Source organism: Silurus aristotelis (assembly GCF_946808225.1).
Source record: "Silurus aristotelis genome assembly, chromosome: 3".
Taxonomy (NCBI): Eukaryota; Metazoa; Chordata; class Actinopteri; order Siluriformes; family Siluridae; genus Silurus; species Silurus aristotelis.
This window is the reverse complement of record NC_139576.1, coordinates 8,791,245-8,809,830: the sequence shown is the minus strand read 5'-3', so window position 1 is coordinate 8,809,830 and position 18,586 is coordinate 8,791,245. Positions and strand designations below refer to the sequence as shown.

Below are 18,586 nucleotides of genomic sequence, written 5' to 3'. Positions count from 1 at the left end.
TTATTGTCTAAAAACGCTCCGCGTCCGCATTTTCGTTTTCACTCGTTTTCCAAAAGTTGCTCACCTACTCTGAAAAGTAAAAAAAAAAAAAAAAAAAAAAAAAAAAAAAACTTGCGTCCCTGTACTGCGCACGAGCAAAACCATAAGACGCTTCAACCTGCATCATTTTCTGCTTGCCGTTTATTTACTTTCCGGCTCTTTGAAACGTTGCGGCAACGACTAAAAATGCATCACCATTTTGAAAGCCTCTTTAAAAAAAAAAAAAAATTATCCATTTTGGAGAACGTTTTCAAAAAGGAACATTTTCGCTAATTTAAAACCCCAACTCGGTGTGGACGGAGAGCCAAAAACGGAGAGAATAATATGCGTTTTCAAACTGAAACATTAGTGTGGACATGGCTGAAAGTGTTTTTGTGGAGTTAGGAGCAGACTCTTAGTGCTGCCTAAAGATTGGCACTAGACTGGATCTGCACAGCTGTGTTTGGTTATTACATTTATGAGGCAGCAGTTGCTTTGACAGTACAGCACCCCTCACCATGTGACTAAACACATGGAAAACATCAGAGATTCTGACTCTGACCTACATCAGAGATTGTAATGTAACACATGATTTAGTTGGAATTTAAAATCATTATATTAGAGGTTAAATATGGTCTTTAAAAGGTTTTCAGTGAAGTCAGCATTTCTGATTTTAAGAAAGAAAAATGTGTTTTTAATGTCTTAATGCTTAATAGGCTTTTTTTTTTCCTTCCCCTATTTTGATGAGTATTGTAATCCATATTTCTCTTAAATTACCATCCACTCAGTCAATTGAGAACATTGACAGTCAGCACATACCCCCCTTTGAAACACGTAAAGCTAGCTAAAATCATGCATCTTTGTCGAATTGCTGCTCATGCTGCTTCACAGTAGAAAGCATTATTCACATTTTTTCACCTACACAGAATGTTGCTGATTGGCTTGTTGTGGCTATGATTGACGAGGGATACTAATGAGTATGCTTTTTGATTGTTCTGCATCGTTTTCATACATGACAGATTTATAATGAAGGTAAATTGTGTTTTTGTGCAAATCCTATAGAAAAATGCAAAAGTATAACTGGTTCACGAAAAAACTTAACGTTTTGGCTGATTTTTCTTTATGACGTCCAGCTTTTCTTGAAAAGTCTGTCTTGTAAATGTCCTTGTAAGTACACCTGCGACCAAATGCATTTCGTCTCTGCTGTCTCGAATATATTTGAGCGTATGCAGTTTGCTACAGATGCGGTTTGTGAGCTCTGACTAGTGCGCTCTCTGACCATCCAATCAAACAACGTGAAAATGCAGACGTTATTGGATGCCTTCTAGATGGCCCCGGTGCCACAGTGACACTGCACTAACTCTAGTTTCTTTTTTATACCACTGTCATTATTTTGCATGTTTTCAATTTTTATACCAATAATAAATTAATAAGGTTCTAAAGGGAACTCGGATTTTAACTGTGTTCCACACGTAAAAAGGATTGCATTCAGTACACGTGTACCAAACCGAAAGTCCTGTGTCCATCGTAAGAACTCGCAGCCTGAAGTCAGGGCTTTCTAGATGTCACTACCTCAAGTTTTTTATTTACTTTCTACTTTACAAGCATCCGGAAGCGTTAGAACATTCTCTCAGATTACTTTTATCTTGATCTACAGACAATAGAGACGTCTTGTCGAATTTGCACGCCTGGATCCAGATGTGGACAAGCCTCAGTAACTCAAAGACCTACCTCACGTTCCACACATGCCTCTCTCTCTTTTTCGGCCCCCTGACTGACTTTGGAAAAAAAAAAAGACCCGTGGCCTTTTTTTTTTTTAAGCATTGCAATTTCCTGTGGATTTTTTGTTGTTTAAGGGTCAGAAGTGTGTTTTAGAGAATGGATGCTGATTGAGATAAAAACCATTATATTGCGTTTTCCTTTATTCGTCCATGTTTGTATAATGCTTGTCTTATTAGGTTTGTGAGATCGTGTGTAATGACCATCGCCGCGTCTCACGTAGCTTTGGAGTGGCGTAGGATGCTGTGTCGAAGGGGGCGTGGCCAGGCAGACATGATATGTTGCATCATTGCATTGCATATTTATTCTACTAATGCCTTATAAGTGGCCTTTTGAAGAGAGGAATTTCATGTTCCTTTATTTTTCTTTACCAGTGATAAATATTTTCCAGTGTTAAATATCTATTTGTGTTGTATAATGATTATTTCTAAGCAAATTGAACTCTTAATGTTTAAAAAAAGTGTGAGCGTGTGCATTTATATATATATAAAAAAAAAAGGGAATGACATTTTTGACAGGTTGGCACACACCGGGCACTTATATACATAAGGGTTTTTGTGGGGCGTGGTAGCTGAGTGGTTAAGGCATTGAAATTTGGATCTGAAGGTCATGAGTTCTAGTCTTAACCACACCAAGCTGCCACTCCTGGGCCCTTGAGCAAGGCCCTTAACCCCCTAGCTGCTTGGTCATCTGCCAAATGCTGTAAATGTACATGGATTCATAAAGTTCTGCAAATATGATACCAGTACTATTTATATAGAATAGTCCAATACTGGTTTTGTTAATGAAATATTTCATTTAATAATTGTGCATTGTTTGCTGTAGATGTATTTTTTCTTAAAAATGCATAAAAAGTAGGGGTTTTAATGTTGGTGTTTACCAGGTCGGGGTTAGTATAAAAAACAAAAACACTTAGTATTGAAAAATTACTGCTCATGAGTGACATGTTCGACACTTCGCCTGCGTCTTTTCCGCCTGCCATATATAAAGGCGTGAAAAACATCAGATTCTGACTCTGACATACTGCATGATATAGTTGACATTTAAAATCATTATTTCAGATGTTAAATAAGGCCTTAAAATCTTTAGGAAAGTCTGCAAAATGTGTAAGAACCCAAGTCTAATGATGATACAAATTGATCGGTAGTGTAATGTGTTATATTTTTTCAGAATAATTCATAAATTAAAAAACAAAGAAAAAAAAAAACCCCAGCCCTATTTATTTATTCATTTATTTATTTTAAAGTAAATCGGAGGTATTTGCAGTTTTTTTCTTCTTTTTTTTCTTTGATCTTTGTCGAGGTTCTTCTCTCAGACGCGTCGGCGTGTGTCGAGTCAGATGCAGATGAGATGTCTTTTACTTTCAGTGTCTTTTGTAGGAAAATCAGATGTGCTTTCTGAGTTTCTCTTTGCTTTCTTTGGCGTACAGTCACCTTGCTGCTGAAGCACCTTTTTATATACACACACACACACACACACTGAGAACACACCGCCTGTCCCAGAAACACCTTCTTATCTGTGTCACTACAAAGCTCTTTTTTTTTCCAGTTCAGATGTAATGAACCAGCAGGACTAACTTTGATCAGTATGCGTGAGCTCGCCACGTTCATTATGTGCTGCTTTGGACCTGCAAATCTTTTGATCGTCTTCCATCAGCTCCATCAGCAGGGAAGCTGTTTGCGAGCCCCAGGCTCAGAAAACACACCCATAATTCATCGCGCCGAATTTCCTCCTAATTATTTTTGGTGCTGTTGTGCAGTTTTCTGCGTGATCCTTATTTACCATGAGCTCAGTCGGTAACCGGTAAACACACTCCTCGCTGTCTGATGCCTTCTCAGATAATTTTTCTGCTGAGGAATAACAACGAGCCCGATGTTCTACACTGCATTTATACAAACACTAAGTGCACTATAGTAAAATACAAAAGTATTGGGACATCTGAGACTTTTCCTGCTATGTGTGGTGTAAACTGTTACCACGAAGTCGGAGACACAATTGAACTAGGAGACCCGAACCTGTTCCAGCATGACGATGCCCATGTGTGCAAAGCCACCTTCATGAACATATGGGTTGGAGTGGAAGATCTCCTGCTATAGAGCTCTGACCTCAACCATACTGAATACCTTTGGGATTATTGTGAATGCTGACTGCACCCCAGACTTTCTCACCTGACCAACTTCAGTACCTGACTTTACTAACACCATTCTGGTTGAATGAAATCTCACAAATGCCTACAAGCACAATCCAAAATCTAGTGGAACATCTCCCCTAAAGAGTGGATGTTCTTATAACACTAAATGGAGACTAAAAGTGTAATGGGATGCTTAAAAAGCACATAATCTTATTTATTTATTTGTAATTTATTGGAAGTGTGTTCAGTTCAACTCAACAGTGTGAACCAGAGCTGTAGGACTTGTGGCAGTTGAAACGTTTGAGGTGAAAGATTAAAAAAATAAAAAATAAAGAAAGAAAAAAATTGTTTAAACATAAGTGATGTATCCAAGGAAAAAAGTGTTGTCAGCGGTGTCTCTTAGCAACACTTAATGCACTGTTCTGAAAAGCATAGTGTAGTTGTGTTTATGACTGACTGCTGTGTGGTGTGTGTGTGTTGTGTTCTGTGTTTCATTAAAAGCATCAGAGTTTCCAAGCTTGAGGAGAATAAACAGCTCCATATGCAGCTTTCTGAATAAATTCGATCACATTGTGTGTCTCTCTTTTGTGTCTCTCTTAGTTTGTCTCTCTCTCTCTCTCTCTCTCTCTCTCTCTCTCTCTCTCTCTCTCTCTCTCTCTGTGTTTTTTGGGACTGAGTGTGTGTTTCTGAGGGTGACTGTTTTTTGAGGTGTGTCTGTGTATCTCTCTCTGTCTCTATCTGTCTCTTAACCTCTGTGTGTCTCTTTTTTTCTGTCTTTTTGTTTTTGTGCATCTCTGCCTCTGTGTGTCTCTGCCCCCTCTGTATTTTTGTTTTTGTCTTTCTCACTGCCTCTGGGTGTCCTTTTGTTTTTGTCTGCCTCTGTGTATCTTTTTGTTTTTGTCTGCCTCTGTGTATCTTTTTGTTTTTGTCTGTCTCTGCCTCTGTGTCTGTTTTTGTGTCTCTCTGCCTCTGTGCATCTTTTTGTTTTTGTTTGTCTCTCTGCCTCTGTGTGTCTCTCTGTGTACACCTCTTGGGGTGGTGTTTGTGATTTTATTTTTAAGTTTATTGCAGTGCGTGTTTCTCTGTGTGCGTCTGTGTTTGCGTGTGTGTGTCTGGGCATATGGCTGCTGGAGAATAACCTGAGATAACCCCAGTTGTTTAGAGTTTCTCTACTTCTGTGTGTCTTTTTTGTTTTTGTGTGTGTGTGTGTGTGTGTGTGTGTGTGTGTGTGTGTGTGTGTGTGTGTGTGTGTGTGTGTGTGTGTGTGTGTGTGTGTGTGTGTGTGTGTGTGTGTGAGAGAGAGAGAGAGAGAGAGAGAGAGAGAGAGTCTGCAGGATGGATAACCTGAGATAACCCCAGTTGTTTAGAGCTTGTATGTGTCCCTCAGTACAGATCTGTATTATGAACCCATTCTAGCTGTTCAGATATGAAGCTCATTACAGCAGTGTTCTCATCTCAGATCTTTTATTTCTGAACAATCCTTCACAACACATTTGACCAAAACTAGTATTATTGGTTTAATGAAATGTGGATTAAGTAGTTGTTTAAATTTAACCTGAAGCTGCTGTGTATCTCTTATTTCTCTACTACTTGATTTTTTTGCTGATTAAACAGGTCTGTAGCTTGTGTCGCTCTGTGTGTATATATGTGTGTGTGTGTGTATATATGTGTGTATGTGTGTATATATATATATTATATATATATATAGTGTGTATATATGTGTGTGTGTATATATAGTGTGTATATGTGTGTGTATATATATATGTGTGTGTGTGTGAGGGGTCTGGAGGAGTTGTGGCTCATCTGGTGAGCAGGTGGAGCTTCAAAGACTTAAACACATAGAACACTCATGATCATGTGCTCACCAGCCCAGTTAGAGCAGCATATAGAGACACACACACACACACACACACACGCACGCACAGGCTGTGTGTGACTGCTCATAGTTTATTTATAGGCTTTCCAGGATTAAACACAATTTTCTGGGGAGTGATGCTGTCAGACTTCTCTGCTCTTAGACTAACCCACGATCTCTGATTGGCTGCGAGAGAGCACTCCTATCCACATGTCTATATGTCTCTCTTCTCTCTCTTGCATGTTGTCTCTGTCTCCCATGATCTCTCTCTTGCTCCGTCTCTGACGGTGACATCTGTCTCCGTTTTCTCCTTGTCACTCTGGAACTGTATATTACTCCAGATTATAATACGATTCAGCATCTCTTCTGTATTTATTAATCCAGTCTGAATAGGGCTGTAGGTTATGCAGGGGGTTCACTGGAAACAGCCCGACCCAGCGTCTGTCGTACTATAGAAACCATGCCGCGTTCAACACGTTAGTCACCATACAGTCGAACTTCAGCAGCAAGCATTATTACACACACACAGAGACGAGGACGTGTGCTGAATGTGTGAGACAGGACAGACTGTGTGTGTGTGAGAGAAAGAGATGTATTTGTGTGATGTAATGTGTTGTGCTTTTATAGTGTAAAGTGAGACACACAAACGTACAAATGACCACAACACTGTCAAAGTGTTCAGTCTGTACGTGTGTGTGACAGCTGCCCTGTAATCACACCGTGTTCGTGTGTATTTCAGTGAATTACGAAACGCACCGAGCCCATGAAAGTAAATAAGAGATTCGGTTGGTGAAAATCCTAAATATTTCTCAGTCATGCTCTTTCTCTGTCTGTTCTTTTTCTCTTTTATTGTTTTGACTCTCTTACATTATGCTTAATTCTCACTGTTCTCGCTTTTGCTCACCTTTTTATTCCTCATTCCATAGATCTGTCACAGTAACCCTGTTTGTCTTTCTTCCTTTTCTGTTTCTTGATATTTGCATCTCTGTTCTCTCTTTGTGTCTGTTGTGCTCTGCATGTTTCTATTTTTGCTGTTGTTTTCTGGGATGTGGTTGCTTAGTGGTTAACGCTCTGGGTTACATATCGGAAGGTCAGGGGTTCAAGCCCTGGCATCGCCTAGCTGCCTCTCTTTGGCCCTTGAGCAAGGCTCTTAACCCTATGTTCTCCAGGGGCGCTGTATCATGACTGACCCTGCACTCTGACCCCAGCTTCAGCTCCCAGAGATTGATTGATTGCGGGAACCACTGGCAAAAATCCATACAGATAGTTTTTCCGGCTTCCGGTCCACTGTCATTACGAGAGTGGCCTCTAGAGATGTTGCCACGCAGTATTTGGTTTTACCCGTGAGGCTGCAGGAAGAGTGCCTTATTATTATTATTATTATTATTATTATTATTATTAATAATAATACTAATAATAATAATAATACTAACAATAATAATAATAATTTATTAATAATAATTTATTAACTATGTAATTACGTTTATAATGGCAATTTTCATATTTACACTTTTTTTGCTCTCTCGCTCCCTCTGTCTATTGTCTGTTTTTATATATTATCTATCTTTTCTGTTTCTCTTTTTGTCTGTTCTCTCTGTCCTGCTTATTTTCTGTCATCCCCCCCCCCCTTTCTCTGTGCCCCATTATATCCCTAACCTTTTAAAAAATTCATTCTTTCATCACTCTTTCTCAGCAGGGAAGCTCTGATTTTAGCTTCCAAGTCCCTGATTACACTCCGTTCTTCATTCCTGTGTGTGAATTGGAGCCTGATAGTATTTGACCCACATGAATGTAATCCATGTGTCTGGTTAGTGGAGTGAATCCGTGGTCTGTATCCTGCTGTATGGCGTCCTGTACGCAAATCAGATGTGAACAGTTGATAACTTGAACTGCCATTTCTTGTTTTCGGCTCGACGAAAACGCTGGCTGTCATAAATCATTGTCCTTCGTGCGCTCTACAGCTGCTCTTTAGAAAAACAAACCCCCTCAAAGTGTTGTGCTTTAAATAAAACCCATTTCTCATGTGGCTCGAACTGTTTTTTTTTTTTTTTTTTTTTTATACACTATATGGACTGATTTGGTTTGTGATTTTCTTAAACATCTCATTTCACAGATTTAGTTCTCATTTAAAATAACCAAGTCCTCCTGGATGGTGTTCCACTAGATTTTGAGGAGATTCTTGCTCATTCAGCTACAAGGGTCATGAAGGTGAACTGAAGAATCCTGGAGTGCAGTCAGTGTTCACCTTCAGTAGGGTTTAGGTCAGAGCTATAGGAGGCAACTCGAAATCTTCCACACCAACCTTTGTGGAGAATATCTTCATAGGGCTGGAACAGGTTTGGGTCTCCTAGTTCAAGTGAAGGGAAAATTAAATGCTACCACATCCATAGACGTCCTATACAATTCTGTAATGTATCTATTGTATAATGCCTTTGTAATGTTATTAATAAAGCTACTGGATGGTATATTTAATTTTTATTTAAAGGAAATTTGCGTTTTCTTTGGTGCTGTTTATAGAGATTTTTTTAAAGGAACGAGATCTGGGCTGAAAGTGTAATATTTCAGTGTTGTGTGGAGAAAAAAAGGTTGTGTACAAGAGATTACTTTTCCTATAACGTAGAGTAATGTTGTCTCATTTCACTGTGCACTGTTTCCGCTATATATGGTTGGAACGAAAGCTTATTGACTTGATAAAAAAAAATGCAGCGTGTTCGATTGAAACCACTAAATCCAACATATAACGTCTTGAAGATTTGAATGTTAAATGTCTGTTTTTTATATTATTTCTGTAAAATTGTTTGTTTGTGTTTTTCCTTTTATCGTTGTTCTCATGCTCAGTCACATTGGGTTAGTGGGTGTGAGGATCACGTGTGCTAGCCGTGGCTTACTGTTGCATTGGCTGCAGGTCTTTTGACGGTGAGATAAAAGCACGTGAAGGCTTTAGATAAAACTGACCGGTTAACATTACAAAGCGGCTCCCGGGCGTCTTACAATTCTGATTGCCATCAGCAAGGACTTGAGTAATGTTTCAAAGGGAGAACTGATTTTCTCCCTTTGAAAGCAGCTCCACCTGTTGATGCTGATGAAACGTTGATGCAGCACTTTATATGCAAGCCGAAGTGACTTGAAGGAAATTAAGTCTCTCTAAGGAAAATGCTTCATGAACATCGTTCTTGGTTTTAGTCTCCAGCGTGTCTGTTCCCCCTACACACTGTAAATGAAGCATCAAAGTGAGGTCGAATATAAAAAATCTAAACCTGATGGAGGTACTTGTGAACATCTACAGATGGCACAACGTATTCACACCATGTCATTTCTTTAAGCCTAAAACTGCAGGGTTTTTAGCTTGTGAAGGAGTAAGTGAGCAAGGCAAGAAGAAAAGGAGGAAGACTGGGAATGAGCAAGTGATGGATCAGGACTGAGAGACATTGAAAGGGTTATGAGCCTGTTTAAGGGACTTGGATGGAGCGAGTAATGCATAGGGGGCATGTGTGGGAACATGACTAAAAAGGAGTAAGCCAGGTAGGGAGAGAGGGAAGAGAATTAACTTCCTTTCACCTGTGAGGATGAAGGTAAGTCAAGGCGTGAGTGAAGAGGTCTAGGAAGGTAAATACGAGGGAGGCAAAGTGTATTGAAGCGAAATTGTGGTGGAGTAAACAAGCAAATGGTGGAATGGTGAAGAAATAATTAATGCAAGGGAGCTGGGAGGGTGTAATTGAGGGATGGGGATTTGAAAGGGGAAGGTCAGGGAAGGGAGACTGGGAAGTAACAAGTATGGAAGGATTTTTTTAGAGATTGGGAAAGATCAATGGTCTATGAAGGAGTCAAATGATTGAAGAACAGGGAAGGAAAAAATGATGCAAATGGACCCGAGTGGGAGCAAGCAACTGCACGTGAAGCTACATGCAAGCAAACCAGACAGATCAAGCAATGGAAAGGGACTGGAAGGGACTAAACTCAAAGGTCACAGTTCATTCTGCAGGTCATAGTAATTTAATGTCTGTCATGAATTTGTAGACCACACAGCTGTGTTTACCGTGTGACCCCTTTTGCTCTCTTTTCTGTCTCTATTTCTTTGTCTGTCTGTTTCTCTCTTTAAACGAACAAGTAATTTGTTTCCTTTTTTTTTTATTATTGCTGAAAGAATATCTGTGAAAACTAAACCCATTTGATGCATTTAATTCCCATATTACATCAAAATGCAAAAAATAATGTGTATAAAAAAAAAATCATTATTAAAATAACAATTAATTTTAAAACACTTTGAAGTAAAATGTAAACACACTGTATGCTGTGTTTTAGATATTTTAGATTGAAATGATTCCACACTTGGAAAACGTTCTATCGTTTTCTTTGGCCTGAATCTTCTCTCCCCTCTCAATGTCTCTATTTTTCATTCTGCAGCGTCTTCTGTGTATATATGTATGTATACATTTTAGCCACATGTTAATCCGACTGTTTCACTCAATTTTGACTTTATTTCTCAAACATCCAACATTTCTGGTACATCCACCGCTGTTGGTGTATGAACGAGGTCTCTTATGCTTGTTCCGTCTCCTGCAGAGCTGATTGTTATACAGAGTTCTCTCCAGTATCGGAGACTTAGTTTGATAGCATGCGAGTCTATCAATTGTAGCCCATCTTCAATGTGCAAAGCTTTCTGGCACTACAGAGTGGGTGACTGCCCGATTTGGCTAAAAAAGTTGGAATTGCGAGGAAAAAAAAATCTGAAATAATTTGCCTCGATGCGTTTTTGTATTCGAATTACTCGCGTTACTCGAGGACTAGTTTCAGCGCTACACTCTTGTGTCCCTTAGACAGATATGACAAGGTTCGAAGCACACTACGTCAGTGGAAAAAGACTTGCATTACAGCAAATGACTTTGTGGAAATTGTGCATGCACACACACATGCACGCGCACATTCACAAGCACACACCATGCACGAACCTGTACTATGGGTCTGTTTATTTTTGTTCTGGTGAACCGATGAGGTCACTGCTCATGTGTGAGAGCGTGGGTTTCGAGATGTCTCTGCTCAACACTGACAATGACACAACCCCTCCTTTAGACTTGTTGCAAAAATGTCAGAGTTAATTTCCGTATTGTTTAAACCGAGACGCAACGCTGAGTAAAGTGGTTGGGTTCATGAATAATGTGTTAAAGGCTTCATTGCTAGCATTACTTTCTTTTGCACTCATTTTTGCATTCTAGTGCATGTTGCACATACGATATTCAGCGATGTGATATTCAATGTGGTTTATGTGGTGCAGGTTTTTGTACTTATGCCATATTGAACATTTGCCACCAACTCTACATCACATAAAGATCACCACTGATCTATTTTAGATTGACACGTGATGTTTTTTTTTTCTGGCTCCACTATGCTGAGCTTTAATCTCCTCAGTAAGATGTGTGCTGCTCCAAAACTCAAAAGGAAGATAGAAGAGCCCTTTTATTTGTGCTTGCTGATTAGAAGGTCAAGGGTTCAAGCCATATTATTGCCAAGCTGCCACTCTTGTGCTCTTAAACTTAACCCTGTGCTCCAGGGCTGCTGTATCACGACTAACCCTGTGCTCTGCTCCAGTTTCCTAACATCACTGAGATATGTATAGAAAGGATTTCACTCTACTGTAATTTTTATTTTTGACAAAACCTTCTTTCTTTATTTTTGTACATGTAGAGGATAAATGAATACGTCTCCTGCTCCGTAGGTTGTCAGGCACAGGAAATATGCCGTCTGCTATCACTCATGGTTGAGTTTATTTACACGTGTCTGCTTGTATGGGGATTGGTTGTTGGCGTGCCATCAGAAGTGGGCCAAAGCATCTCTGAGAAATCTGCGTTTCCATGGGAACGGATATGGTAATGGCTGGTAGGTAGCCATGCAGCTGTGGCTGGTTGGCCGGATTTTGGGTTTTGGAGCAAAGCTAGAAGTGTTTGTGAGTGGAGGGTGTACAGAAGGACTAAAAACATTCCTTGAGTAATTCGAATACAAAAAAAAGCTTTGAGGTAAATTAATATATTTACCTTAATTCTTCGTTCAGTCCATTTAAATACACACAGACCATTGTTTTTCCCACGGACCATTATTACTGACGCACCGAAAGCTGAACTGAGGAGTGCTCTGGACACGTAAACATAGAAGACGCTACAGAGTGAGGAACAGGGAGAAAACTGCGAGGGGCGAGGAGAAATTTTCAGGCTAAAGGAAACGACAAAGCTTCCATAGTTTGGGATTGTTTCAAACTAAAACAAAAGGAAAACACAGTACAGTGCGGTTAGCGTTTTTAAAGTAATTTGAAATAGATTTTTATATAACGACTTGTTTATTTTAAGAGACCTGTCTTATTTTCTCTTGTATATTTAGTGTTGCTCTTTAATTAAGTAAAAAAGTACCACTTATCCGATTACTCGTTTAATCGGAACGGTGTACAGTGCTGTACTCTAGAGAATCTCCTCTCCACTATTTCGCCATCTTCTTCAGCCACCTTTAGTTTTACTACGTTATTATTCTGTTTCAGGCAGTGATCTAAATACTGAGTTGAGAATCAGGGTTGTTTTTTTTTTTTTTTTATCAAGTTAGGAATCCTAAATACTCTAATAAATTAGCATTTTTAGAACTGAAATTTTGACTTTTTTTCTTGTCCAGAATTTCAAAACTCAGTTTCTAGAACTTAAATTCAAGATCTGGATCTTCTAGAATTTGGATCTCAAAACCTTTTGACTTGGTTTCAAAATTTCTGAACTTCACTCGAATTTACAGATCATTGCCAGTGATTCAGATCTGTCACCTCTAATGATTCAGTTAATAAGTTACCAAGGACTTTGAACTGCGGTCTGGAACCCAAGGCAACTACTCCCTTTCACCACACACGCACACTGTTCTTTACAGATCTTTTATGAGGTCTTTTAGGAAGGTGCTTGTGGTTTAAATCAAATACACTGCTCGTTTAAAAAAAGGTCACACTAATATTTCTAATATACAGCCTTTAGCTTTGATTACGACACGCACCACACACCGTGGCACCATTTTAATATGCTTCTGCAGTGTCACAACATTAATACTTGTCCGGAGTTGCAGTAATTTTTCACCAATATCTTATATTGATGATGGTTTGGACCGGTGCACAAAGTCTTCTCCAGCACATCCCAAAGATTCTCAATGGGGTTAAAGGGCTGGACTTTGTGGCGGCCGACCCACGTGTGAAAATGATCCATTGCTCCCTGAACCACACTTTCACAATTTGAGCCCGATGTATCCTGGCGTTGTCAGATTCTTTGCTTGATGCATGGCAATAATTTGACCCTTCTAAAACAGGTGTGTTATACCAGCTGTAAGCATTTTTCTTAACAGCCTATTTTTTAGTTAGTTAGTTAGTTAGTTAGTTTTATTATGCACAGATTGCGAATGTGCCTTTGGCATCACCAAGCAGTAAAAAAAAACCCTTGAAAGCCTAAAAACTGCTTTAGAAACCCCACAAAAATAGATCAATACAGTAAAATAATTATCTAAAAGCTTGCAGTTAAAATTCACACACATTCTTTTATGTGCACATACAAAAGAAAAGCCACCACTTGGATGTAACAAATAGGTAAGAGGCTTCCATTGGCTAATTACTGCAGTGATCAATATGTTTCAGCTGCAACAAGTTATTTTACAAGTTATCGTGTGATTATGGAAAAGATAACTCTGTTTCAGAGGGTATCAAGTGAAGAAAACTCTAAGGAGATTGCTGGAACTAACAAATTTGGTCTAAGAAATGTCCAACTGTACAACTGATGGCACGGGTATATTCTGTGGATTGGCCACCACAAAGTTCAGACCTTAACCCTGTTGAATATCTGTGGGATCTGCTGGAGAAGACTTGACACAGCAGTCTGACTTTCCAGTCATCAATTCAAGATCTTGGTGAGAAGATCTCGATGCAAATCTAGATAGAAATAAATCTGACATTGCATAAGCTGTGTACTGTAATCAAAGCAAAAGGTGGCCCAATGAAATATCGGTGTGTATAAATTGTTTGCTTTGGCCATGCGGTGTGTGTCTTACATGTCCACACCTACTCACATTCCTGAGTCAGCAGTCTCCGTCTGGAATGGAAACTAATGCACTTTTTTTTTTCTTGCCTATGGTTGTTTAGTGTTTTCTTGAAGGCAAACAACTGGAATTGACAGCATAAGGGATGTGCAGAATCCTCTGAAATAATCAAAGCCTTCTGTTTCAATTTGCAACATCAAAACACAATCTAGGTCTGGATTTGATTTTGCAAATTCCCTTATATAAGATGTATATGTACACAGTTCTGTATGCTGGCGAAATGGCAGCTCATTGGTTAAGATGTTGGACTTCTGATCAGAAGGTCGCAAGGTCAAATCCCACTGAGCAAAGCATTAACTCCAAACTGCTCAGTTGAATGAATGAGATAATCATAAGTTGCTCTGGCGTCTGCCAAATTCTGTAAATGTAGACCCGATCTATTGAAGAGATGGTAGCTTGGTGGATAAGGCATTGGACTCTGAAGCAGAAGGTCACAAGTTCACATCCCAGCACCACCAAGCTGCTCCTGCTGGACCTGTGAGCAAGGTCATTAACCTTCAGCTGCTCATCTTTGGATAAGGGCATCTTCCAAACGCCATAAAAGTACAAGCAGCCAAGTGATAGTATCATTTGGAACTTCTCTCTTAATGGCTGTGTTTTTGATGTGGTGATCTTCCACTTGGTTCCTTTCTGTAACGATTTCTCTGACTTGCACTTACCAAAACCTCCATCTGAGTTTTTCTGTTATTTTTTGTTGATTCCTTTCTCTCTTCATGTCAAGTAATAAGATCTCCTCACTCCTCTCCAATTGCTGTTCCTAAAACTCAATCTGTTTCAAAACAGGAAGGTGGGCACACAGGACTTCACACCTCTTTGCCCTGTGCTTCACACCAGCAAGCAACAAGTCACTCATGTCTCCTGTGGGTATGGTGTGAGTCCTGCTGTTGTCACTCATGGGCCTGTGGTGGTGATCCAGAGGTTTTTAGCTTCAGAGTGAAATAGCAGTAGCTGAAATGTAGCCTACAGCATGCAGTTTGCTACAATTATTACATTTAGTTGTCTTGTGTACCTCAAATGGACTGTTTTAAAAAAGTCAATAAAGGGTCAAGAATTCCTTTTCTTCAAAATCTTTGTTTGGTAAAGTATAAGAATCCAGTTGTGTTTTTGTTGTTTCTTACGGTCAGGCAATACATGGTTTTCTCTCTCTTTCTCTTTCTCTCTTTCGCTCTCTATACCATATCAGCGCTATATATACCGTATACATATATACACTATATGGACAATAATTTGTCGACACCTGACCATAAGATTGTATGTCCTTTGTGATTCACATTTAGTTCCCCTTTGCTGTTATAAAAACCTCCACTCTTCTGGGAAGATGTTTCACTAGATTTTGGAGTGTGCTTATGGAGATTTGTGCTTATTTAGCAACACGGGTGTTAGTAAAGTTAGTGAGGTACTGATGTAGGTGAGGTGAGGAGGTCTGGGGTGGAGTCAGCATTTCAAAGGTGTTTAATAGGGTTGAGGTCAGAGCTCTATGAGGACCTTGAGTGGCTCTATCAAGATCTTCTGCCCATATAAAGCATCTCTTCATTGAGTTGGCTTTGTGCACAGAGGCATTGTCATGGTGGATCAGTTTTGGGTCTTCTAGTTCAAGTGAAGGGAACATGTAGCGTCATGTTGCATCAAAAGGCATCCTATTCAAGTGCGCGAGCCTCCAGCTGTGTTCGAACTGTATATGGGTGGAAAAGGCAGGAGATCGATAGATAGGTAGAGAGAAAGAGAGAGAGAATGTCTCTTTTTTTTTTTTTTTGCAGGGTTGCTGATCCAGAGAGCCGTAAAACAGCCCAAACACACTTATTGACTCGAGTGAAATTTGTTAAATGGAGTCGGTGTGGTTATAGATTTCAGAAGCAAAACTTACCCAGAAGGCATTGCGATATAATTACTTTCCCCTAAAGCAAAATTGCTAATAACTGTGTGTATGTCGCAATGCTGACTCTCTTTTTCTCCTCTTTCCTTCTCTAGGAGATAAGGATGGCAGTAAGGTGACTTCAGTGATGGCGACTCCAGGCCAGGGCCCCGATCGGCCTCAGGAGGTCAGCTACACAGACACCAAGGTGATCGGGAACGGCTCGTTCGGCGTCGTCTATCAGGCCAAACTGTGCGAGTCTGGGGAGCTGGTTGCCATCAAGAAGGTCCTGCAGGACAAGAGGTTTAAGGTGAGGAGAGGACGGAGACGGCGATAATCTCTGGCCATCTGAAACTGAAAGCGGCGTCTGTGCTCCTGAGGCTAACCCCGTCTCGTTCGTACAGGAACATGAGTAAGGTTTCAGCCAGGGATGTAATATCTTTTAATAGATGATGTGACCGTAGTGACATCAGTGTGCTGAATTTGATCCTTTGTACGCGAGTGAGTGCTGATGGGAAGTTTTTTTTTCGCAATTTGATGTGATTTCCTGCTCAACACCAAGTATAGAAAAATGGGTTTTCATACTATTACCATATTCGGTTACCGGATTCGATTGTTTTACTTTTGACGTTGAGGAGAATGCTGAGTGTTTAATTCCCTTGCAGCAATAAAATACAATTTTCATTTGTTTCTTATTATATTTTGGTGTGTTGAATTTTTTTTCCCCCTTCTTGATCAGATCTTCTCACGTGTACTGACACAAACTCACCAGCCAACAATAACGTCATGCACCGTTGCCACTGCAACCAGTACGATCAGGCCATGTCACCCTCGATTTACTCGCTCTAATAAAGTGCTCTTCTGGCCTCATCGCACAAATTGTTGATACAAATGAGAGAAAGAGGCAATTAATTAGGCCATTATTATATCTAATAGTTTGTACCAGTAAGGAAGCACGTCTGACCCAAAGGAAATAAACAGCGAGGGAAAACCCCTGCTGGGATGATAGAGGATCGTGCTGAGTTATCCTCCAGACCGCGATCGACGTTTCATTATTCGCCCTTGGCACGTGGCCCAGTGGTGTACGTGACCACGTTGAACGAAGACTTCAGCGAAAGATAGAATAACCTTTCGCTTTACTTCGCTGCAGTGCCGTTACTGCACGGTTAGGCGTTTTCCTTTATTACTCCTAAACAGCTCTGTTATAGATTAGCTACTCACCTATTCTCGGCTTATAATGGCGCTGTGGGGGGGTGGGTGTGGGTGGTTGAAAGTGTGGTTTTCTGTCTCTAAGGCAACATGCCAAGCTACTCTGCATTGTCAAACGCACAGAAAGGTAGATAAAGTCTCTGAGGTCACATGAGAGATAGAGAGAGAGAGAGAGAGAGAGAGAGAGAGAGATAGCTGATAAGCAGAACAGAATGGATTTCATAATTGGACCATAAAGCTGTTAAAGTTCAGGGCAACGTTTTTTTTTTTGTTTTTTTTTATATCATCAGTAACTTCATGGAAAATTTAAACGAAAGAAAGAAAGCTGCCTGTGTGTCAACTGGGCGTGGTCTAATATTCTGATGAGCACATTAAGTACTCTTTCACGACCCTATAACTGATTATTGTACACTGTAAAAGACTACTGGTACTAGTCAGCTACACTATATGGACAATGGTTTGTAGACACCTCACAAGGTTTGTACAGTATGCCCTTTTTATACATCCCATTCCACATTTCGTCCGTATTTGCTGTTATAAGAACCTCCACTCTTCTGGGAAGATGTTCCACTAGATTCTGTAGAGATGTGTGCTCTTTATTCCACAAGGCTGTTGGTTAAGTCAGGTACTGATGTGAATGAGTTGAGGAGGCCTGGGCTGCAGTCAGCATTCCAGGTCACTTTAAAGGTGTTCAATAGGGTTGAGATCAGAGCTCTATAGCAGGTGATCTTTCACTCCAAGCAAAGAGAGGGAAAAAAAAGAGGAAATGGGAGGAAAAGAGAAAATAAGAGGAAAAGTAGAGGAGTTATTGCTTGGGGAAATGCAGGTTGTGCTGGTTGTCTGTTTTGCAAAGAGAACTGGAGGAATACTGTACTTTTTTTTTGCTGTTACTGTTTGGATATTACATTATGACTACCTGCCTAATACTATGTTGGAACCCCATTTTGCCGACATGGTTCACTGCCAAGAATATCAAACCTGCTTGAAAGTATTGGCACCGGAGACACATTCTGAAAGATCTAACCTCTCCCGTACACAAGCAGTTGCCATGGGAACCAGCAGAGTGGTGTTGGTGGGCTGTAAGAGTGTTCTTGCAGATGCCCCAAATTATTCTGTGACCAGAAAGATCATTACAGCTGTGTGTCCATGCATGTAAGTGACTGGAACCAGCTTTTTTCTATATTCCCTCAGTGTATTGATCCTTAAGCCCACCTTTTAGCCTTTTTTTAGGAAGGAGAAAATGCATCTGTAAGTGTTCTGATCATCCCACGCTGTGTAGCTGCTGCAAGACCGCCAGGGAACGTGTGATATTTCTGGTTTTGATGATTCCGACAGGATTTATTTTAATACACCCGCCTCTACATTTCCCTCACTTCTCTTTGCACCGCGAGCGAGACACGCTTGCGCCTGTCTCTCCGTCACTGTGTGGGTGGCGTGCCAATTACCGCCTCTGTTTTAGGCAGCATGGCTCAGAGAGAGAGAGAGAAAGAGAGTGTGTGTGTAAGAACTGAGCGTTCGCCTGATGCTCAACCTTGTGCGTTGTTTCTATTTTCATTGCATTCGGGCCGAGAGACGGACGTGAAGCTTGACAGCTACCCTGTGAAACGTCTGTTCATAGAGCTACATCGAGGGCTTTTTCACA

At 40.3% G+C, this 18,586-nt stretch overlaps 1 protein-coding gene across 2 annotated transcripts in view; it reads left to right on the top strand.

Moving 5' to 3' along the window:
• The window catches only part of gsk3ba (glycogen synthase kinase 3 beta-a), a 53,402-nt gene that overhangs the window by 20,134 nt on the left and 14,682 nt on the right, over window positions 1-18,586 (top strand). For both annotated transcript variants that reach the window (XM_083537100.1, XM_083537099.1), the window contains exon 2: window positions 15,852-16,045. In XM_083537100.1, the coding sequence (XP_083393226.1) occupies window positions 15,852-16,045 (194 nt within the window). The remainder of the gene's footprint in view (window positions 1-15,851; window positions 16,046-18,586) is intronic.